The sequence below is a fragment of the Trypanosoma cruzi genome, genomic scaffold (genome assembly GCF_000209065.1).
Source record: "Trypanosoma cruzi strain CL Brener 1047053517089 genomic scaffold, whole genome shotgun sequence".
In the NCBI taxonomy this organism is placed as follows: Eukaryota; Euglenozoa; class Kinetoplastea; order Trypanosomatida; family Trypanosomatidae; genus Trypanosoma; species Trypanosoma cruzi.
The window spans coordinates 371,351-393,679 of record NW_001849567.1 but is presented as its reverse complement, the minus strand read 5'-3'; the positions used below and the strand labels follow the sequence as shown (position 1 = coordinate 393,679).

The following is a 22,329-nucleotide window of genomic DNA, read 5'->3' as shown; positions in this document are numbered from 1 at the left end:
GGGCCCGCTCTTCTTTCTACTTCCCTCTAAATCAACTCGGCGAGACTGGCGGCAAACACATTGTAGTCAATGCGGGTGTCTAATAGGGGCGGTGATGGCGGTAGCGACTGCCCCGGTAGACCCAACTGCAGTCGCACGCGCGGGAAGCATGTCGCGAATGCGTGTGAGGGGCTTTGGCTGCCGCTGCAGCTGTTGTCCTCCCCGCTGTTTTCTGCGTCCACATCGCCACAGATGCCAAAGCGCTTTGCCGCGTAACGCTCCCCAAAGTGCTCGCGAAAGCAACGCCAGAGACTCATGCACAACTCCATTGCGCTCTCCTCTGCGGCACAAACCTCTTGTCGCGTCCTTTTCCTTTCCGGCGTACCACTGCACACCGAAGAAGACGAGGTGAGACCCCAAAAGAGATCTGCCGACCCCTCGCTGCGACAGACCGGCAGTGCGTCCGCCGTGGCATCGTTAAACAGCACTAGCCGCACCACGCGGATCACTACAGCGAGTGAGAGAATCCCCACATCGGTGGGGTCGTAGCCACGCAAACGGCGTAGAATACAACCCGCACGCGCCGCCAGATTGCGTCGCATCACCACAGTGTCTTTCGATATCCACGGGCTGCCGGCCCCATCGCCGCTCGGCCCGGTCAATGATCGACCAAACGCCAATTGCGGCGAGTCGCCAACCCAAGTGCAGTCGTCGTCGGCAACACCGCTGGTGCTGCCCTTGCCGTTGCTTTGCACGCAATCACTCTTATCGCACGATGCGCAGCGGTGGGCATGAAGAGCGGCAAGAATCCGTTTGCTCGCACGGCGCACCTCCTCTCTTGCGGATTCGATCAACGCCTTCAATTCCTCACTTGGGCGCACAATTGAGTTCGGCATCGCCAAACGCTCGTCGTCAACCACGCCGCAGCCGTCGCCCACCGTCTTTTCCATCCGTGTCACATCCTTCTCCTCACACGTCGTCATGCCCGTCGCATTGCAGCACCTGGAATCATGCGAAACAGCACGTTCATTATCGTCATTTTCGCTCCTCTCGCCCTTCTGCGCACTCCCGTCGTCACTGCAACCCGCGAGTACGTCGGTAAAAAGCGCCACGGGGGCAACAGCGGCATCACTGCAGCGGACGTCGAGCACCATCGAACCGCAGGGCTTACTTTCGGCGGTTGCAGTAACAACAGGAGCGAGGCGTCCGCGCCACGGGGTTGGAGTGGGACCGTCCACAAGAACCAGTGACCCTCCGCCTTCGGCCGTTGGTATTGGCTGCCGCATGGTGGCGGTAGACGCAACGCTCAAAACGCTGCGCTCGACACTTTCCTCAAGATTTGTTGTCTCCACAAGACGCCGGGGCCGCGGCAGATGAGAGTCCGTGTTTGGCCACATCGCTTTACCCACATCGCCCTCCCCCCTCCCCAATGAAATTGTCGCAGATTCAGCAGCACCCTGAAAAGAAGAATCTGTGCCGCATAAAACAAAGGACGTCGTTAATGGCGACGATAAAGCCGACCGCTCACGTTTCCCACGACTTTGAAGTGTTGGCAGCCCCTCCACTCCAATAGGGAAAGTCATAGCGCCAGCAGTAGCAGTGGGAAGAAAATGGGTAACTTCTGCTGTGTGTGAGAAGGGAGCGGAGGTCAAAAGCAGGCTTTCTCTTCCCTTTTTGATCGGTCTGCCCTCCCCACCATCACCGTCTTCCTCCCTGTTCTCTCGGGCTTCCTCAGGTGTGTCGTTGAAAACAACCGGCGGCCGTCCCAAAGAAAGCAACGGTGTCGTTGTTGTTGGGCTGCAGCGCGTGGTAGCGTCCACACCCTCCGCCATGTTGTACTCGTCCTCGGAAAGGTGAAGATTTGGGAAATTTGACGGAATGATTGCCGCCCGCGGTTGCGGTGACGGTGACGATGGGCGACTTTCGGACTGTCGTCGCGAGGTGAGAGCGCTGGCGAAAGAGAACGAGACCCATCGACTGCTCTGAGCCAAACTCTCCTCTTGCTCCTCGTTTCCTCCGTCCCCTCCTTCCCCGTCGCCAGCGCTCACTCTTCTCTCGTTGGTGCCACCCGCAACAGGAACGTCACAAACCAGCGAGAAACGACTGCTGCTGTTGCTGTTGACATGATCTTCGTCCGCTTCCGTCATGACGGGGCGGTGGAGCGGCGGAATGGCGGAAAAAGTCGGCGTGAGCGGCCTCCGCACGACTGCCGCTCGAGGACGTGAGCGCGTTGGCGATGTCGGTGCTGTCCGTGCAGTGGCCACCAAGCCACGACGGCAGTGCAGAGACCGCCATTGTTTAGAATTCCCCAGCGTGTTGGTGTCGCGGTACTTCAGCGGCGTCGGCGGGGGCGGTGTGCTCGGGAACGACGCCAGTCGCAGGGAGGGACGGCACTGGAGCTGCGAGAGATCCGCCGTCGACTCCCCGTCGCGATAAATGTCATCCATTTCTACGCGGCAAAAATAAATATTTATTTATGTACGCGCGGCACGTCCTTCTCCCCTCCCCTCTCGAGAGACAAATACACACGGGAGAATATCAATATCTTAAATAAATATATATTTGTATAATTATATACCGTATGTACGTATGTACGTATGACAGGCTGAAACGGCTCTGCAGCGGGCGCCACTCTATACAAGCACACACAAAAAAGCCTTTATTCTCTGCCTTTTTACCTGCAGTACACATAAGAAGAGGTAAGGTGCAAAAGGGAGTAATTAATGATGATAATGATGAGAAAGAACTCATTCTCAATAATAATAATAATAATAACAATAAGAGTGTGCAGAGAGGAATTCACATTCAAATGACTTAAATGGCAAAACAACAATGCAAATAAATAAATAAAATGAGAGGTAAAATGAAAGAAGAAAAAAAGTTTAAGGAAAGAAAAGTTCAAAATTAACAGCATTGTTCATCGTTAATGACTGACATTCTTGTATCCCATTCCTCGTTAAGGAGATGTCTATTGCCCTTGCGGCCGCTGGGCCATCAAAATACCCTCCACTCGTGTAATATCGTCAAGCAACCCTATAATTCGAGCGTTGAAGATGTCATCGTCCAGCAGTGTGTTGTCTGTGGAGAAACAACGGTCCTCCAGCTCAGCCAACCCCGCCTCCCGCTCAGCCTCTTCGTCCGTCGTGTACATCGCCGCCAATTCCGATGAAGACAAGGAAGAATTGACAGATGACGACGAAGAACGCAAGGAAGCATCTTTTTCTTCCCCGTCTTCACTTTCATACACCGTCATGGTGGGAGGCATCGGAATGCCGTTGCAGACCACGTCCTTCAGACTTATTCGGCGGTGCCGCTTCCGTTTCTTCACCCACTGCACCACATCACGGAGCCGAAATAAATGCCGCAGCGATACCAAGAAGGCGAGTGAGCCATCACCACGTGGGGGAGGAGATGGCAATGATGACAGTGACTCCGCAGCAAAAAGTGCCATGTTTTGTCGTGCGTGATGCAACGACTGACTGAAGTGGTTGAGAGTAAATGTCATGATTCCAAGGCGCCCAAAGTGGGTCGCGATCTGCTTAATCTTCAGTGCCAGGACGCTCCCTAACAAACCCAACCTGGCGTAGAACTGCAGTGCCAACACAAAACGCACCTTCATCGTGTTGCAACTATTATTCCCCTTTCCTTCCCTTTCATGTCGTCTCGCCGAAGACGACGGGTTCGATAATGACGTTGCCCCACCACCAACAAAAGCAGCAGCGGTAGCAGAGGAGCCAGTCTTCGGGTTCCTCACGGTTTGTCCGGCACCAGGAAAAAAAGGCCCTGCTGTTTGCGGGACCCATTTCCTTGATCTGTGTGCCCAGCCCGTGATGCAGATGGACTGCATCCCCTTAATAGGCTTCTCATCCACATTGACTTCTATGCGCACCAACGGCCATCCCCTGTGTGTGGAACCGTATCCGAAAAAATGAAATGCCTCATCATCCTCATCCTCGTCGCTGTGTGTTTTGCGTTGCCGACGTGTCATCTGCCCTCTCCTCCTTGCCTGCCTATCGTGTGGATGAAGATGCGCACCAAACTCCAGGCGCTCCACCATCCGACAGCCGTTGGCAAGACGATTCTTCAGCACAAAAAGCGTGCCGCTACCTGTCAGTAGCACCACACGCGAGGCAACACGTGTCGAAAACTTCTCATTCGTCCCCTTGTTACGGTCGTCGTGCATGCCCCTTCGAACGGGCAGCAGTTGCCTACACCGCGCCGCGAAGACAATCTGGAGGGACTCTGCAGCATCGCGCTCCACGCCGAGGAGCTTCACAAATTCATCGCTAAGCTCCAAAACCCGCAAAGAGGTGGCGGGCCGCGTAGAAGCAGCCGCACCATCGTGCTGCGTCACCGCCATGACCCTTTCCCTCCCTGCTAGTAGGTTGAAGTTACAGCCCCGGCCCGCCCCACACACAAAAAAAAAAAAAGGTAATACACACACGAGCAGCCCCGTGCAAGTTGTCCCCGGTGACAACGAGCGGAAAAGCGGACCGCGCCCTCAACACCCATGCGCAGCGTTAAAAGCAGAAATTAGAAGAAGAAAAAAAAAAAAGCATTGGCTTTTGGTGCCAGCGAGAGGCATTCAAACAACAGCAACGGAAAGAAACACCGCAAAGAACGAGACAGACACAAAAAGACACACACATATATGAAAAAAAAAAAAAAGAGGAAACAGAACAGTAAACTCAAGAACGAGTTTAAATCCGGTGAAATGCAGCCCAAACTCCACTGCCATGATTCGGCTCGTTCTTCTTCAGTATACATCTGAGATGGGCTTCATCTTCACTTTTGTTGCGGCTTTTGTTATTGTTGTTGTTGTCGACGAAAGTCGTCCAAAAAATCAGAGAGGGAGAGAAAATATATATATATATAAACATTTTCGTCTTCTCCATGCCAACTCCCCTTTAAGCGCCAGGCAAAGAAATGCATGTTTTTGTGTGTGTGTGTGTGTTTAGAGAAAGAGAATCTTTTAATGCTCTCTCTTTTTCGCTGGCAGAGGCCTCAGAGTCAGACCTCGAATTAACAAGGGCACAAACTCCTTCTGCGGCTCAATATTTTTCATGGGAAATGGATGAACCCGCTTCACCAGGCTCGTGAAACGGGGTCTCCGTTTCGCATACCATTGTCTCCCTAGCACAAGTGGCGCCAGTGTGGAGTTCCTTGAGCTACCGATGTAAAGATCTGACGGCCTTACAAGAGACTGGTAGTTGAAGAGGCGTAATGGCATACATCGGGGATGAACTCGTGGATGCTGCAATCCCAATAAGAATCGCAATTGTCGGCCTCTAAAAAGTCTCCGCCGCATCCAATAAGAAAAAGTTTTTGGTGGTTGGCGCGCTCGTCCCTGACTGTCACGTACAAGACGCCAGAACTCGGGGTCCCGATGCAAAATATGAACCAAGACTTGTTCGTTTGAATAAAATTTATTCCAATAGGGGGGTTCCTGTGTACATATGCCAACTCTGCTGGCAAAGCCCGCAGCTGGCGGCTGATGCGCGGCGTTGTTACTGTAACTAGGCAGGTCACCAAGCCAATGATCAGTAACGGCAAAATCATTCGGATTTGACTTCCTCGTCTCCATTACAGGGTCTTGGGGCCAGCGTGAGCGCGGTGGTGAGGGTGAATGCGATAGACTTCGCACCCGCTCCGTACTCGAGGGCGTAAACATAGCTGTACCACCGAGGACTAAATCATTGAATTGACCTTCCGCTGTATTTTTTGAAGGTATAGAAGTGGTGGGGTGCATATATGGCGAAAAACAAAACCCCGGAAGCAAATAGTTTGACGGGGCAGGCGAAAATGCATTCGCAAAACCAGTCCCCTTATCTGTATCAAAGGCAATACCGGGGGTGGCGCCGTGGTGAGCTGAGAATTGTCTTCTCCCAGTGACCCCTTTATTGTTCAACGCTCTGCGAAAAAACGTCTCCTTGGGTGATCTGGCAGGTATGAAAGAACGAGAGGGCTGTTGCCGGCCTGGCGGATAATGTGATGGTGCCTGTCCCTCCATTTTTGGGTCAAACAACTTGGAGAAGTCAAAGCGAACCACAGCCGCATTCCACACCAAACGTTTTGATCCCTGTTGCCCACGATCTGCCCCACGGTAAGTCATGTTTCTCTGCCTTGTGGAAAGAGATGGCAAAACTGGTGCGCTCTTGCTCCCAATGGTGCCGGCACCCGCACCCACACCAGGATCTGCAGCGGCAGTGACGCCCTCCTGGTTTATCGCCTGTCCTTTCGACCCCTCATCATCGCCGCCCCTAATCGGGAGTTCGGGAAGGGACAGAAAAGGTGTTGTTTTCGCCGTTTGAGAAGTCGTTTGTAGATCCTTCTGTTTCCCCACTAACGCCTCAGAATCCTTCACTAGAGAAGAGGACTGTCTGAAATGACCGCGTTGCTCTGCGCCGGCATTCTCTTCTCCTGTAGATAACTGAGGTGGATGCCGTTCGGCATCTCCCCGTTTGTCGTTTCGAGAGGCATTTGTGGGAAGTAATTTGTTGCTCTTCTTCTTATAAGTAGAGTTGGAAAGCCTGGAAGCGGATGAAATCAAAGAAGCGCCTCCGTCTTCTTGCAGCCTCTGCGACACGGACCCCCTGTTGCCCACACGCGAAACGCCACCCGAATTCAGACTTTGGCTGACACGAGACAAATTCCCTGACGTAGTTCTTTCACTGGCACTGATACGACCGCCTTTTCCGCTCCTTCGAGCTTCATTTTCACCTGCGCCCGTGATTTCTCCACTCAGCAGCGAGGAAACATTTCCAGTGGTTACCGTTCTCCTAGACTCGCTAAGCCTCTTCGCAGGGCTCAAGCCCCCCGGGCTGTCCGCCACCAACGACGTATCGAGTTTATCTGCCGCGTGAATCTTCCCTGAAGCACTGACACTGTTGGTGCCGCTTGTGGTTTCCGTAATCTCCCGCCTCCGTGACGGTGTCTTTCCCGCTCCATCCACGTCCACTGGTCGCACATCAAACGCGCCGTTAAGGGGAGATCTGCCTGTTCGCGCAATTACAAGGGGTTTTTCATTAGGGCTGGAGGATGTTTCTGAAGGCTGTCCAGAAAGAACCCTCTGGAGGCCTCCACGCGGCATCTTCTTAGGGGACGGGTGCAGACCGCCTGAAACTGACAAATCCCGCTGTGAGCGGTTCAGTATATGTAAGAGCACACGGGTGTCGGCCGCCACGACAGTTAACAAGTACTCCGCTTGCGTTGCCGCATCCGCATTGTTCGCATCCAGGTAAAATGGAATCGGCTTCGTCCCGCCTTGTTGTTCGTTCCCCTTTAAAGGAAAAAGAAACTCATGAAGGTCGGTTAGCGCCGCGTGCAATTCCCCGTAATTCGCGGCAAGAGATCTTACAATTCGTCTAGTGGCAGACTTGGTTCTCTCAGACATGTCGCTCCTATCTTGCGTCACTCGTCCCGCACGGGCGCGTTCTTCAGAAATAGCCCTTATGGGGGATACATTTTTGGAATCCTCGCCTTTTTCGCGGAACTGCTGCTCGAATACCGGAAGCATAGAGCCAAATGGTCCAGTGGAAGTACTTTCTCTCGGTGCGAATCCAGCTCTTTCCCAGGCCTTATCGGACGCAGAATTCCCGGTGGACGATAAATCAGCGGATTGCGCTGCAGCCAAAAGGCTGAGCGAGGGGGACCGCGGGTTTAGACTATGGGAGCCTGTTGTGTTGTGTCGCCCAGCACTCGATGGGTGCGGCGGCAATTGCGGGTTGTTGACCGGCCTTTTTCCCGCATGCCACTCTGTCTGTGTCCCCTGGTCCCGCGCTCCGGCATTTTTAGTTCTTTTTTTTATTTTGTTGGGTGGTGTGGCGGTGTTGTCGCCCCTGTTGCTGTAATCATTGGGACTCTTCTGTCCTTGTGATTCGCCGTGCTGGATCACTAGCGGTAAGGATGCGCCAGAGTGATCCATTGACCCCGTCGTTGCTGGATACAGCTTGCGTTTCGTTCTGGATTCCCTTGGGCGCGTACCCTCCTTTGCCTTGGAGGCAGGGCTGACACTTTTCGTGTACGACGGCGAGGATGCCCGCCCCTTGTCGTCTGCATTGTTCTCCAGACTTGAAGTCCGCATCGATGCCACCGGGAATCGATTTTGGGGGGAGGGCGAGCGCTGCGGTTGGGTATCCGACTCGGCGGTCATCGGGGACATATCCGTGCGCTCATAGGAGTCCCCCCGTGATGTCACACTGTTGCGTTTGCTGGCGATGCCTTGGCTTCGGCGCCGCTCAAAATCCGACTCTTGAAACGGCGGGGATAAATTCCTTGCGTGACGCTCGGATAGGCTCGGCGTGTGCGGGGACAGCCTCGACGCGGAGCTCCTCATAAAGTTGTTGTTGTTGTTGTTGTTGAGCATCATGCGGTCCTCAGTTGATTCCGCCATGACAGCAAAACTTGGCGGGGCCTCGCACACATGCGACCCCATGGCATCCTCCCTTGACATGCAGAGCGCCTCGTACGACTCGGTGACGGTTTGCACGTGGTTGCGGTACATTGTGTGGCGCACCATAACGTACTTCCTCTCATCCATCACACTCCGGACCTTCGCCTCAAGCTCCACGACGCAGAGTCGCAATCTTGCCTCGGTTGAGCGACCCTCGACGTCATCCGCGATGCGCTTCAAAGCCTCCGGGCTGTATTCATCGGACTCACCGACCAAATTCCCGGAAACGCCGTCGCGCTTAAGGCGCCCACCGTACCCAAGCTGCCGTCGCAGGTTTGCGATGACCGTCTCCTTCTGTGAGAGCGACACCAGCCCCTCCGCGATGCGGTTGTGCAGCACTTGCAGATCCTCGTCTCGCTTGGCCATTTTTTCTTCGATCATCTCCGCCTCCGACTTCATCCGGGTGACTTGTTGCCGCAGCAGCTCCGACATGACGCCCTGCTTGGCAATGTCTTGGAGCAGCTGCGTGTTCTTCCGTTCCAGATCGTTGGCCCGCTGCTCTAGCAGGTTGTATGACCCCTGCAGCTGCTCATGCTGCCCCTCCAGAAGGGCGTACTGCTGATGACGCGTGTGAAGATCCTCCTTCGTGCGCTCCAGTGTCGCCTTCGTCGTGGCGAAGCGATTCTGCACCGCCTCAAACAGCTCAAACGAGACCGTGATGGAGGGAACCGTGTTCCCTGGCGGCCCTTCCTCGCCGTAGAAGAGGGCCTTGATCGAGTGGTAGCCGGGATTCCCAAGTTCCTCAAGGATGCGGTGATAGCCCTCGCCAAACTCCAAAAGCGCACGCGCCTCGGCGGATGCGGCGGCAGCGGCAGCGGCAACGGTGGTGGTGGTGGTGCTGTTGACGGTGGTGGCCACGACAACAGTGGGAGAATTCGGCGATTGTGCAGTCGACATTGGGTGGTTGCTTGCAGATTCGCTGACCCAGTTGCCGCTGTTCATCTCCGATGTCGATTCGGCTACAAGGCGTCGATGCCTCAATGCCGGCGGCGGTGGTAACGTATTGGCAGATCCATCCGACATCTTTTCTTCCCTACTTACCTCCTTTCTGCTCACACTGTAGGGCTGAATAATAAAAAATATATAAATTTGCTTATTGACTTACGTTTGTGTTTTTATAATAATCAAACGAAAATCCTTTGCACTAAACTACTTCGTGACGCAAATTTTGGACAAATAAATGCAGAAAACCGAGCAGAAAGAGCAGAGCAGCCAACTAAGCAGGCATCCACCGCGAAAGACAAGCACACACACACACACAACTACCCCTTTCATTCCCTCTCTCTCTCTACCGTCCCTGCATCACCCTTCGCACAGCAACAACTCACACTCACGCCCGCAAAAAAAAAAAAAAGACCAATTCACAACACATGAGCCATTGCGCTGTCCACAGAACTCCCATATGCCTCGCCGAAGAGGTTGAGGTGGCACAGCAATGGTAACAGTTGGTACCACGGCACGCGTGACGCGTGCCCCGCCTCCAGTGGCATCTCCCCCTCGTACGCCGTGTAGAATTCACTACCAAAGCCTCCAAAGAGACGCGTCATGGCAATGTCAACCTCACGGTGGCCGTAATACGACGATGGGTCAATGAGATACGGCTCCCCGGACTCTCCGTACATCACATTTCCGCCCCACAGATCACCATGGAGAAGACTCGGCTGCACGTTCTTCTTTGAAGCGTAAAAGGCACAAAACCGTTTGCTGAAGGCAACAAACATCGCCTCGCGTCTGTCGCTCCAGTAGCCTTTTCGCCGCGCCAAAGCCACCTGCGGTGCCAAGAGGCTTTCGATATAGTACGTTGCCCAGTCCTTCGACCACCCGGCCGACGTCTTACAGCCGGCCAATGGCACCGCCACGGAGGAGCCAAACTGACCATTCGGACTCGTCTGCCGATGCACAATGGCAACCATGCGACCCAACTCCGCCATGTTACGTCGAACCCCACCCCGCATTGCTGACGGAAAGCTCTGAATCCATGTCATGATGAGGTAGGCATCCCCGTTCACCTCCCCCGTCTGCACCACCCGCGGGGTGCGAGCAACATCGGACAGAAGGGACAGCCCCAACGACTCCGCCGCGTAAAAGTCTGCCGTGGTGCCACGCTGCAGCTTCAAGAAGTACACAACATCGTCCTTCTCCATCTCGAGCCGATATGTCTCGTTAATATCACCGCCAAATACACGTTTTGCACGTGCGACTTTCGCTGAAAGAACCCGCGAAAATGTCTCCTCCAGAGGCTCCGGCATGATGAGCTCCGCGTAATCCCCTCCCTGACGTTGGCCGCTTTACACGACAAAAAGATGGCCTTGTTGGATAAAGGCGGCCGCAGCCGCCAATCAAGGAAAGAAATGGAAAAAAAGAATGAACAGGAATAAGTAAAACAAAAACTTACAGCAAGGCCACAGAAAACACAAGAAAAAAAGAAAGGGAGAGAGAGAAAAAAAAAAAAAAGAAAGTGACAATATCATCCACAATGAGCAAAAAAAAAAAGCAAAAAAAGAGGAAAGAAGAAATCACTCGGGGAGAGAGAAAAGTAAAGACGACATACACTCTACTCAGCCACCTAGTCCCTCTGCAAGCAGCTGCATATACTTTGCTCTCATGGTGTGATAGTCTGGCGGCAGCATCCTCCCTATTGATGGCTGCTGCATAAGAGCACCCGTGATCATCTCAAACACGATAATGAACTCCAGCGATCTCCGTCGGTTAATACCGCAGCCCTCACAGTTTCCCTCCCTGTCCACCACAGCGTCCAGGGCACATTGAAGGATATCATTCATCACCCTTGGGTTGAGCAGCTCATCACCGGTGTCTTGTGAATTTTGAATATTCGCGTAAACGTAATTCATGGCATCCAAAGGCCTCCTTTCCGCCAGCAACACCTGAACAACCAGCAAATGCGCCCGCAACCTCAGCAGCATATCAATGCCCAGTCGTCGATACTCACCACCCATCGGCAGAAGCACCATCGCCGTGGGCACCTGATCTGTAATCATGCCAGGAAGAAGCAGCTGGCGCAGCGGGCCGCAATGCAATTCTGCAGCATGAAGAAGACGAATAAGTAGTCGCTGTAGTTCGTCCACAAGTTCTAAACCCGTCCTCATAACGCAAGATGCATATTCAAAAAGGGCGTAGAAAAGGTACCGTGCAAAGTATAATTGACCTTTGGAATTTCTGCTCTCGCTTGGGGACCTCGCGTCGATTGTCTCCTCTTCGCAATCTTCTCTTGCGGACGCAGCCTGTGTCTTGGTGGTGGCTGTTTCCACTTCGCTTCTTGCAGCAACCCTTACGCCAGAGCCGCTGCAACCCCCTGCAAAGGGAGGGGAGACGAGCACCACATCCGCCAAAGGAGCAAACACCTCCCGCTGCATCACGAGTTGACCGATACTCACGTCGGTGGGGAGCACAACACGACCGTCGCCATCGCCGCCGCCGTCTGGAACCGGGAAACCATCGAAGGACGTCATGCACGTGCTAAGAAAATCCTGCAGCGTCACACCGCCCCAACGACGCCACGGCGGTCCGCACGGCAGCGGGCCCTCTTCGTCCTCTACAGGCAAACATCGCCGTAAAGCCGCGGTGGAGCCCATAAAACAAGCATGGCCATTTGTCTGCGGAATTATGGCAGCAGTCACGCTAAGAAATAAAGGATCATGCGCCCAACTCGGAGTCCCTGTCTTTTTTTTATCGCCATTCTGTCGAGAAATCTGAAGCAGCTGCTGCGTCGCGTGATGGGTGGTGACAATCTCAAAAGCATGGGCCACAAGGTCAAGACTTTCCTGCTTACTGAGCATGGTGTGAAGCAGTGATTGCACCGCACCTCCAGCACAGTGCTGTCGATGCAAATAGAATTGCACGCGCTGAGAGGTCTGTGGCATGGTGGCTGCAATGGCAAAGGGGTTTGCACCCACCAGATGGACGGTCCCATGACAGCGATCCAGTAACAACGGCATCGTACCGTAAACAAAGACATGTGAGTATAAGTCATCCATGTGAATGCATGTAGATGTATTGGCAGAAAGCGGGGGATACATCATCAGAGCAGCGCTAAGCGATGGCTGCAAAAACGGGGAGGAATGTTTCGTAGCCACCACCCCGTGCATGACTGCCGCTGCGACGGCCAACATTATTACTACTACCACTTCCATCACCCCCACGCAGCCCACTGGTTATGCGTGTGATCCACGACACCGGCTCCTCACGCTCCAGAATGAGGCTTGCCCAAAGGCTTTTGCTCCCGCTTCCACTGCATTGAGAAGAAGCGGCATCCGTGCCATGCCACCCTCCAATCCTTGCAGCAGCAGGAGCAGAAGCTGACATACTTGTTTCCACGGATTCCGATGTCCCTCCTGAAAGACTGCTCTTTACATCGTGTTCTCTCTCGCCACAGGCGATATCAAATGCACAGGAAATCCCCTGCCGCAAGACATGCAGAACGACAAGGTTGTCAATCACCTGCAGTGCCACAGGATCTCGTCGTAGATTGAGCGAAAAGTCTGGACGCAGCAGCGCATATCGCACAAAACTTTCTTCACTGCCGTTCTCAGCAGACATGTAGCGATAGAGCATAGCGCCCCCGTCGTGACGAGAAAGGCTGCAAAGAAAGAGCTGACGATATAGGACAAGCAATCCGACAGGATACCGCACGCTGGGTCTGTCCATGCACGCGGGAGAAGAAAAGAGCAACGACATCTCACTATTCTCGTCCCCCGAGATGGCCCAGTCCTCATCACCCCCTCCATCACTATCCTCATCCTGCAGACGCAACGCGGGTAGTGGTCGCAGGCCCTCATCGCTCACTTCAAATGACTTCAAGATGCGTGACTTCAAGCGGTTGACGGAGAGAAGCGTTCTGGCGGCGGGGCAGTAGTGCCAGTAGTCAGAGTGTGTCGGGAAGCGCCGAAGGAGCACGCAAAGCTCCCGGCTGCCTACCTTCTCTTCCGTGGCACACGGCAGCAGCTCCTCGTCCACGCCCACCAAGTCAAGGCTAATGGTAGTGACGCAAAGAAGGATTCGGCGTCTAGAAGCGGCCGCCGATAAAAACTTTGCGGGAGTCAGTGAGGAGGCGTCGTCATCCGGCACATTTCTCCGTTCGTGCTGCTGCCGCTCCTTTCCTCCCGGCAAATCTACCATTGAACTCGCGCGCCGTGTAGGAAAATTACAAGATGGGCTCTGAGTGCCATGCAGCTCCTCTGCCCAGTAATACGCCTGAATGGGGTAAAAGTCGTCGCGGAATCGCAGGCTCTTGGGCGCACACTGAAAAGTCGCCAGGGCGTATAATGGCAACGCCCCCATGTACGCATGACAGAGAACAAAAAGGACACTGCGTGTGTCAATGCTAAGTGCCACGAGGTACGCACGTTCGTCCCCGCTGTGGTAGCTATCACTGCTACATGTCATGGTGTCGTGGTAGCCGCAGTGAAGTGGGATGGGGCAGCGCTTTGCGTAGCGAACAGGGAGCAGCTCTCCGTCGCCTTCTCGGCTACTCACCGTCAACGCAATGGCGTCGGCCGGCAGGGCAGGGTGGTGACGCATCCACTCCACATCATTGGCGGCTGAAGAGGCATTTTCCTTCACCTTCTCACACGGGTCCTTACGAGAATCCGCAACGGCGTCAACATTTTTGTCGGGCTGCAAGAGGGATGAGTTGGAGGCAATCTCCGCCGTCGTCGCCTCGTAGTTCCCGGGCCCCTCGCGCAGCCGCAGCTGGTAGAAACACACCTGCCTGGAGGCCCTGCTGAATACGACGACGTCGTTTGCCACCTCGTCAATGTAGATACGCGTGACTCTGCTCGCATCGTTGCCCCCGGCACCACCACCAGCAGCAGCAGCAGCGGTCGTGCAAAATCGGAAAACGGGTTTTCGAAAGACCATGAATGGTGGAACTGTGGAGACATCCGTCATTGTGCCTCACCTCCAGACCTCTTTCCAAAAAGGGGTGTACACATGTAATATATATACAAAACAAAAAAGTGGGAGAAAAAAGAAAAAGATAAAGGAAGTTGTCATCTCACACACCCCTTTAGACACAATTCAAAATAAATAAATAAATAGCCCCCATTTCGTTATTTTTTTCTTTCCGTCTCCTTTTGCTCCAAAGCAAAAAGACACACACACACACACACACACAGAGAGAGAGAGAGGGAGAGAACCACGCATAGACAAGCCCTGTCCTTGTACCTCATCGTCGCGCCCATAAAGAAAAAAAAAAGTAAAAAAAAAAGGTGTCGTCGCGATTAGTAGCCAAGCTCACGGCGCAAAAAAGACTTGGGGCTTGTCAGCCACGCCATGTCGTGGCTCTGTGACGTCATGATGGCGTAGAGAAACAACATGGAACACGTCGCCGGGGCTGTCATTGTATGAAAGAGGATGTCAAAGGCAACGGACACCAAAAACACCGTTGTTAGCAGTGGGAAAGCGGCGTAAAAGCGGCCAATCATGTAGCAGCCGCAGCACCAGAGAAACACTTGGAACGCGCCCGGGGTACGCCACTTGACCCAACTCCAATACCGTGGCATCTCGTCCACGTTGCGTGCCATCCACTCCGGGAGGAACTTGTAGTAAAAGTACTGCGTGTCGCTGACAAGGTTGCGGTAGCGGCGGTCCAGCGTTGGGCTTTTTGTAATGATTTCGTAGGCCTTGTTGATTTGGTTCAGCCGCGGTATGTTGCCAACCCCCTTCGGGTCCAACTCCGGATGGACCTCCCGCATCAACTCGTGGTAGCGCAGCCGCAGCGTCTGGCTGGGGACCCCCGGCTTCACCCCGAGCACCTCCCACGGGTTGTACCCCGCCGCCGCCGCCGCCGCGGGCTCCTCCCCGCCATCGCCACACGCATCGCTGGCCGCTCGACCGCCTCCCGCACCCGTCACCGTCTGTCGTGTCACGCCACGCACGACTTCCTCCTCGTGTGGCTTCTGCGCGTGGCGGGACTCTTCAATGTCGGCTGGGACACTGCCGTACGGCGCGGCACCAGTGAGGAGACGACGGGAGGCGCTCAGCGGCAACGTCGCGCCCCAGAGCGCAGGATTATTCCCACAAAAGACGCCAATGGCAGGACGGAGAATTGCCGCCCGCCGCATGCCGCACTAAACACAAATCAACAAAAAAGAGGCGCAGTCGCCTCCTATTCCGCCAAATTTTACAAGCCACGCAAAAATAAAATATAATAAATAATAAATTCCCTAAATTGCCCCTCCTTCTTTCGTGCTGCTCCTACGCAAAAGCCACGTCCACGGCCGGAAGACAAAAAAAGAAAAAAGAAAAAAGAAAAACCAACTCCACAAGCAGCCTCACCGCACATGTGTGCCATGCACGTGTTTTTTAAAAACCCTCCTCTTCTTTATGCTCCTCCTCGGTTTTGTTCATGCGAAAAAAATGGACGCCACCACGGAACGCAGACAGAAACACAAACAGATCACAACACCGCCAACAAGAATAATAAATAAATAAATAAATGGCGCAGGTGTAAAGTTTAAGTTTTGGTCACTTAAAACATTATGAGCCCTGCACCATCATCTTAAACTATCCCCTGCTAATATTTCCCCTCGTTTCTGCTCTCCATGCTCACTCAGACCATTTTCCCCATACATCACAAACATACACATACACAGCTGCATACTTACTTCTCACATCACAAAGGCCCAAAAGAGAAAGTGCATGACAAAATAAATGCCCACAATAATCTCCGGTACGAGGAAGAGAAGTGTAGCCCATAAAAGCGTGCATATCACCGCCCACAGCCTCGTTGCCATCGCATAGAGAAACACCACAGCCACAAACAGCGCCACAGTCAGGCCAATCCGTGCGGGTGCCACGTCATGTGTGTTTCCAAGAGAAAGTGTCCGGCGCAGTGCCGGTAAACGTGGAAAGATGATGTATCCCGTCAGTGATGTACCGGCGTGATGCAGAAGCGCGGCTGGGTCAAAAATGCTGCGCCATGACCCTTGCCGAGGCCGCCCGTAGTAGGACATCAAACGTGGTTCTTCCATAATGAGAAGCGTGTGTGTGACACTCACAATAGAGCACTGAGCTTCCGGCACCGCCGCCGTGGAGGGCACGCATACCTTCAGAAAGACCGAGGCGTTCACTGCCAACGCACCACCACTCCCGCGATGATCCCGCAGATAATCATGCACAGTGTGCAGATGTCGACGCCCGTAACGAGAAAAATCGGCAGCCATCGTCGCGTGTGCACGTTCTGCGGCTGTCGTGTTAACTTGGAACACAACCTCCGCGAGGCTATTCCTTCTACCCCGGCCCTCTTTCAGTAACTTCGTAAGTGAGACTGGGAGACCTGTGAGAATGGCGTTCGGACGCCTCGACAGCGGCACCTCGCCTCCAAGAATGTCACGCAGATTGTAGACAACCAACTCAAACTGTAAGTACGGTGCACTGCCTCGTTGGAGACGTGGTGGCTGCCAGTGCCTCAAGAAGAGCTGCAGATTATCCCACGCTTCGGTTGGACACAACGTTGAAAAACGCCACTCTCGCGGCACTCGTGAGGCTGCGTAAAAAGGCACGCGAAGTGGCTCCACCAACACACGGTTGTCAAGCGGCGGCGATGTAGCTGGCGGAAAGAACCAAAGGCCCGTCAGGTCCCCAGCCATAAAATAAGTGGTGTCCGCCAACAGACACCCGCGGCACTCTGTTGCGATACCAGGCACAGCGAATAAAATCTCCTCAATGGTGCTGAAGGAACGAATAGGGGGTAGATGGTCATCGTCGAACGTGCCGTCGTACTCGTCACCATGGAAAAGATCATTCAAGTCACTTTGAGCCGCAGGGATGCGAACACTCACAAACGTGTCGTTGTACCGATAAACAAATTGATGCCGCTGGGTAATCTCTGGCCTGGCCATAATAGAGAAGAGATAATTCACAAAGTCCGAGCGGTACAGGCCGCCATGCCGAAGAAGAAGATGATGGGCGCTGTCAAGGCGGTGGTGTTCCACAATGCTAAAACTATTGATGAGTGCCACGTTATGCGGTGATCGATAACGGGCACCATCAACAGCACTACGACTACTGCTAATGGTGCCACTAATACCAATACGACCTGCGCCGTTCTCATACCAGGCATTCTCGGGCAAAGACGTTATATCGTCATCGTGTATTCCCCTCCCTCCCACATGATCGTGCCATCGATCACCAATAAGCTCAATGCCAAACTCTGCACCACGGCGACGCACATCCCCCTCACACATCAAAAGCGGACGTCGGGCAATTGACCCCGACCACGACGATCGTGCCGTGGCTTCCTCAGGAGCAGGCAGAGTACGAAGATGCAATCGAGCTAACGTCGGGAGCACCTTCACTACAAATGACACGGATGTTTTCCCTTTTGTGTGACTGTCCTCTGAAAGCACACCGCGGAGTGTAATGCGGAGCAACCGTGGAAGAAACAACTTTTTCTGCAGCAACTCGCTATCCTGCTGCTCGTCGTAATCGGCGTGGCTTAACATCTGAAAAAAAGGGCATGGTGATAATTGCAGGTACAGATGCTTTTTCGTCATGGACGATGCTGCCACCCGCATCCCGAAATGCATTTGCTGCAGACATGGCAAAAGACCCACCTCTGGTGAAGTCTCAGTGAGACCCGTGCTGTTTGGATTGTGCACCTCCTCCAGCAGAACGCGGTCCGTCGGGAACACATCCATCGCGGCAAACGTTGTCCCGCTGACGCTAACTTGAATAACAGGAACGCCGCCCTCCACCTCGCACTGCTTGATCGCCGCAGGGCTCGCCCCCACCGCGGGTGGAACGTCTATCACTTCCACCCGACCAAACAACACCAGTGACGCCGGGTCAGCGCCTGCCGAGACGTTGGTGCCGCAGAGCACGTCTTTATGTACCGCGGCGCGAAGGAAAAGGTTGTGTGGTACCGTGAAGGGTTCGTGAGGCGGTAGCGTCAGACGGATAGCGGCGACCCCCTCCTCAACGACGCCCTCATACAACCGCAGTATCCTCTCAAAGCGCTCCTCTGATGTCAACTTCGCCAGCAATGCCGGAATTTCCGCTTGTTTCATCTCGGCACGTTTTGCACGGCGCTCCCGTTCAATCTCATCCAGCTGTCTCTTTGTGATGCGGCGACGTGCGAGGGCGGCCTGCAACTCCGGGGGCAGCCCCGTCACGTCGATGCCTTCGCGCGTCCAGCGATATTCCCGTTGCAACCCCTCCAGCTGCTGCTCAATGACGTCCAGCGTCACCAATCGCTGCTCCTTCGGCGGTACGCGATAGAGTTGGCGACGACGCAGTGTCGCCTCCGTGTCGTCCGGCCGCGGCAGGAGGTGGGCGAGGGAGACAAAAAGCGGCTCACACCCCACGTGTTTCTCTCGCACCGCCGCAACATATTCCAGCCACTCACGCGCGGTGCGCCCCTCGGCGCCATCGGGGCGGTTCACCTCCGTCCAAAAATTTAACACATCGGATGCCCGAACGGTGCCGCGGGCACAATTCGCAAGCAGACTGTGTCGTTGCCGCCCGTCTTCCGATGATTCCGCAGCGTGGACGTAGCCCCCCATCTGCTTTGGCTGCGCGGTGTCGAGGCGAAGCAACACGACCACCGCTTTTCCCTCGTTGCTGATGTCAAGCTCTGTTGTAACTATGTCAGGCACGCCAAGAAGACTTAACATGGGACGCATGGAACGCTCCTCACGCGTTAAAGTGGCAAAATGGAGAAACGGCAAAAATTGCGCAATTTCACCGCCACGAAACAGTGAATTGCGCGTCGATCCGCCGTCGCCCCACGTTGTCGCCCCATCGATGATTTCACTCGTCATAAAATCACCGCCGTGAGGGCACAAACGCGAGGATCCAAGTTGCTCCTGTGCCAGAAACATGTGATGCGAAACCTCTTGTGGGTGCAAATGTCTTGCTGCGGTCACGGTGACGGAGACGCAGCGCCCTGTGGCGTCGGCATGGACGTTCGACCAACGTGTCTGGCTTGCGACCCACCAGGGCAGCGAACATCCTCGCGCCTCAAGTCGGGCCGCGCCGGACTTCACAATCGCCTCAAATGATGCCGGCTCAACAAGACGCGCCCCAAACGACGGCAAAGATGATGATGATGTGAATAAAATGCCTCTGCTCTGCGCCCCCTCCGCATGCAAGCAGATGGAAATTTGACCACGTCCGGAGTACGCATCGCACTCGTGACTGAGCGTCGTGTTTGCGGAGAGAAAAGCCGACACGCGCTCAATCTCAAATTCTTGGCGCGGCACATATGGGCACCTCTTCGTCAACATCGGGCCAAACGCACGAGGCGAGAGGTGAAGTTCGTACTGCAGGCGTGTCAGGCCAATGGGCAAGTTTGTCACAATGACGACTTGGTGCCCAGCACCGAAACGGCTACCCGTGCTGCTCTCGTTTGACACAGTCTCGACGCGGAGACGTGGACGACGCAGCGTCAGAGGACTGGACGACGCCTCCGTCTCCGTCAGCACCCAATGCAGAGTGGAGGTGGTAGCAAGAAGGTAGACACTCTGTGAAAGCGTAACAAGACGGTTCGAAGGAAGATTTTCCGTCAACACCAGCAGACGCACGGTTTCGTAGTCTACCAAGAGACCCCGTTGCTTCTCCTGTCGTTCCTCGTCATTCCTCTGCGTATCGGGATCAGTGGGAGAAACAGCGTACACAGCCCAGCGAACCGTAAGAATGCCAAACGGAAGTCCACGCACTACTGTTCTTGGCCTCCTTCCGTGATCGAATCGAATACCCGTAAAATTGGCACCGCTAGTCCACGTCTCGTTCTCGGACGTCTGCAGCGACACCACCTCCCACTGCCCAAAGAACTCACATCCAATTTCACGCGGAATAGGTACGGCCTTCAGCACCGCGGAGTCTCCGCAAACCGTCAGCTCCTTCTCAATGACCTGCGCGTGCACAACGTGTAGTGTCTCCACGATACTCGAGTTCGGGCAGACGCCTGGATACATGGGATCCGGGTGGTAATAGCCAAACGTATACAGCCCAGGGACGCGTATTCCTGACACCAATACTGTGGCATCCCCAAATCCCCTTTCAAGCGCAAGCGGATGTCGAGGGAGTGGCAGGAAATGTATGGAATCAAGCAGCCGTCCGGTGCCAACGGGGGATGGAACCGCCGGCACGACGCTGAGGGCCGTCCACCTAGAGGTCCGACCCCCCACGTGGGCATCGACATGAAGAATAAGTTTTTTCCCAAAGATCCATCGTGTTCTTGTCCTTCTGTGTGTTGTGTCAGGGCTACCGTTGGTCTCTAAACGTGTCGTCTGCTTGGAGCGTGTAGTGCCGTTTGCAAAACACTCTCCCATCGCAGCGTTGCCACTCAAAATTGCAAACGTCGGCGGCAACGGTGTTGGGTAAACTCGCCGCAGTAGAAAAGTATCCTTCTGCACGGTTTCTGTCAAGTCATTCCGCACTGTCAAACTGCAGCGTGTGTCGTTCGCAGGCCCATTGTGACGCAAAATAGAAGCTGTCGGTGTGCGCCGCTCCACCACGATAACGCCATCGTCCTCGCACGACCACGAGAAATCAAATTTGTACTTTGTGCTCAGCCACGGATGACGCGAGAACAGAAATGACGGGTAGCAGAACGGAAGTACACCATTTTCCACAACCGGCACTACACCACGAGGATTGACCGAAAAAACAGAGATGTTTCCACGCTGCAGAAGACACATCCCGCGTCGTGCAAATTCCGCAGCGTCTCGGCTTGGCCCCGTTGCAGTCGGGGAGGGCCACACCTTGTACAGAAGTGGGTAATGGGAGCTGTTGTCGAGGCCGTTAAACCACACTTTTCGAAGCCCGGAAAGATGTGTAAAAAAAAACCGGGTGTCCGACGCAAGGTCCAACGCATAATCGCGCTCTCGTGCCCTGTCAGCCACTTGCTGCTCCAAATTCACAGCCTCCTCTGTATCCCCAACACGCAGGATGCTCTTATCATCTGCCATACTATCATTATTATCATTATCATTAGTATTTCTATCATTTCTATCATCTCTCATCTTATCACCATCCAACGACAGCAAGGAGCGGCGGAGGAGTAGCGGTGCTGCAGCAGCGGCAGCGGCCATCTCATCGCTCAGACCGTCATCGCCTACACGTTCAAAGTGTTGCTGCGTGACCCCCAGCTGATGTGCGGCGTCATGGGCGTATTTGAAGGTCACCTCAAAGTCCTGTTGCAAACCCGAGTAGTTGAACGAGTAGCCAACCGTCGCGCTGTAGCCCGCAACTGGAATGACACGCCGTGCTGTGTAGCGAGGCACTTGTGCCGTCGTATTCTTCGCGCTCCCTCCAACGTCCATGTCATCAGGGACGTCGTCATATCCGTCAAGCCACTCAATCAAAGGCAACGCGTAAACGGAAAGCGAAATGTCGCGTGGTTCCTGTAGGCCGTCCTTGTGAAACAGCAGCTGTGGGGGACTTTGGCAGCGCCGCAGGGAGAACGTCTGCGTGACAGCCGCGACAGGGTTCCGCGCCGTCCAAACAACATCACACCACCTGTAAACCTGGATGCCGCACACCTGCACCTCCTGAACCTCCTCCTCTTCTAATGAAGAAACGTTATGTTCTGCCCTCTTTCCTTTCTCCAGCCCCGCGATGTATGGTGGTGACTGTGGCGCCTCCTCGCAGTGAGGAACGTGCCAGCGTGCGTCCTCGTCCTTCCAACGGGGGCGTGGTGCCCGCAGATGAACACAGTCGTCTTCCGTGTAAAAAGGCACCAGGGCCGGCACAATGGGCGGTGCCGCGAGAGCCACCACCGTCACTGTGTGCTCCACAACCCGCGGCGGGCAGCGAGATGTGTACGGCACGCCAAGGTCGATCGCCTCGCCGGGATCCTCCGCAACAAATCGTAGTGTTCCCTCGCGCAGCCTCTGCGGAACGTTTGGGACACCCGATGTATCCAACTCCGCCAC

The 22,329-nt window shown here is 54.5% G+C and overlaps 6 protein-coding genes and 1 pseudogene across 6 annotated transcripts, besides 20 other annotated features; all 7 read right to left on the bottom strand.

Annotated features, from left to right (window-relative positions):
- Positions 1-1,775: a sequence feature (heterozygous, non-Esmeraldo-like haplotype).
- On the bottom strand, positions 27-2,426 carry Tc00.1047053508911.80 (hypothetical protein, conserved; the record flags this gene model as incomplete). Its single annotated transcript, XM_805499.1, has 1 exon — positions 27-2,426. One exon carries the CDS (start codon positions 2,424-2,426, stop codon positions 27-29), a length of 2,400 nt encoding a protein of 799 aa, XP_810592.1.
- Positions 1,776-2,001: a sequence feature (haploid, non-Esmeraldo-like haplotype).
- Positions 2,002-2,711: a sequence feature (areas merged during assembly that could not be assigned to a particular haplotype. This can correspond to areas where the two haplotypes were merged or to regions with more than two copies in the genome that were merged during assembly.).
- Positions 2,526-2,556: a sequence feature (AT_rich).
- Positions 2,712-3,029: a sequence feature (haploid, non-Esmeraldo-like haplotype).
- Positions 2,735-2,760: a microsatellite.
- Tc00.1047053508911.70 (uncharacterized protein) lies at positions 2,948-4,339 on the bottom strand (the record flags this gene model as incomplete). The annotated part of the gene is made up of 1 exon (XM_805498.1): positions 2,948-4,339. One exon carries the CDS (start codon positions 4,337-4,339, stop codon positions 2,948-2,950), a length of 1,392 nt encoding a protein of 463 aa, XP_810591.1.
- Positions 3,030-6,281: a sequence feature (heterozygous, non-Esmeraldo-like haplotype).
- Positions 4,952-9,454, bottom strand: Tc00.1047053508911.60 (hypothetical protein, conserved; the record flags this gene model as incomplete). Its single annotated transcript, XM_805497.1, has 1 exon — positions 4,952-9,454. The coding sequence occupies one exon, from the start codon at positions 9,452-9,454 to the stop codon at positions 4,952-4,954; it is 4,503 nt and encodes a 1,500-aa protein (XP_810590.1).
- Positions 6,282-6,409: a sequence feature (haploid, non-Esmeraldo-like haplotype).
- Positions 6,410-8,827: a sequence feature (areas merged during assembly that could not be assigned to a particular haplotype. This can correspond to areas where the two haplotypes were merged or to regions with more than two copies in the genome that were merged during assembly.).
- Positions 8,318-8,339: a microsatellite.
- Positions 8,828-8,863: a sequence feature (haploid, non-Esmeraldo-like haplotype).
- Positions 8,864-22,329: a sequence feature (heterozygous, non-Esmeraldo-like haplotype).
- Positions 9,254-9,285: a microsatellite.
- Positions 9,500-9,522: a sequence feature (AT_rich).
- Tc00.1047053508911.50 (fructosamine kinase, putative) lies at positions 9,793-10,680 on the bottom strand (the record flags this gene model as incomplete). The annotated part of the gene is made up of 1 exon (XM_805496.1): positions 9,793-10,680. The coding sequence occupies one exon, from the start codon at positions 10,678-10,680 to the stop codon at positions 9,793-9,795; it is 888 nt and encodes a 295-aa protein (XP_810589.1).
- Positions 10,773-10,947: a sequence feature (T-rich).
- On the bottom strand, positions 10,994-14,338 carry Tc00.1047053508911.30 (annotated as a pseudogene).
- Positions 14,542-14,564: a microsatellite.
- Positions 14,671-15,513, bottom strand: Tc00.1047053508911.20 (hypothetical protein, conserved; the record flags this gene model as incomplete). Its single annotated transcript, XM_805495.1, has 1 exon — positions 14,671-15,513. The coding sequence occupies one exon, from the start codon at positions 15,511-15,513 to the stop codon at positions 14,671-14,673; it is 843 nt and encodes a 280-aa protein (XP_810588.1).
- Positions 15,222-15,263: a microsatellite.
- Positions 15,586-15,613: a sequence feature (AT_rich).
- Positions 15,868-15,889: a sequence feature (AT_rich).
- On the bottom strand, positions 16,060-22,329 carry Tc00.1047053508911.10 (hypothetical protein, conserved; the record flags this gene model as incomplete). Its single annotated transcript, XM_805494.1, has 1 exon — positions 16,060-22,329. A coding segment is annotated over one exon (6,270 nt), but the record flags the coding sequence as incomplete, so codon positions are not given.
- Positions 21,363-21,410: a microsatellite.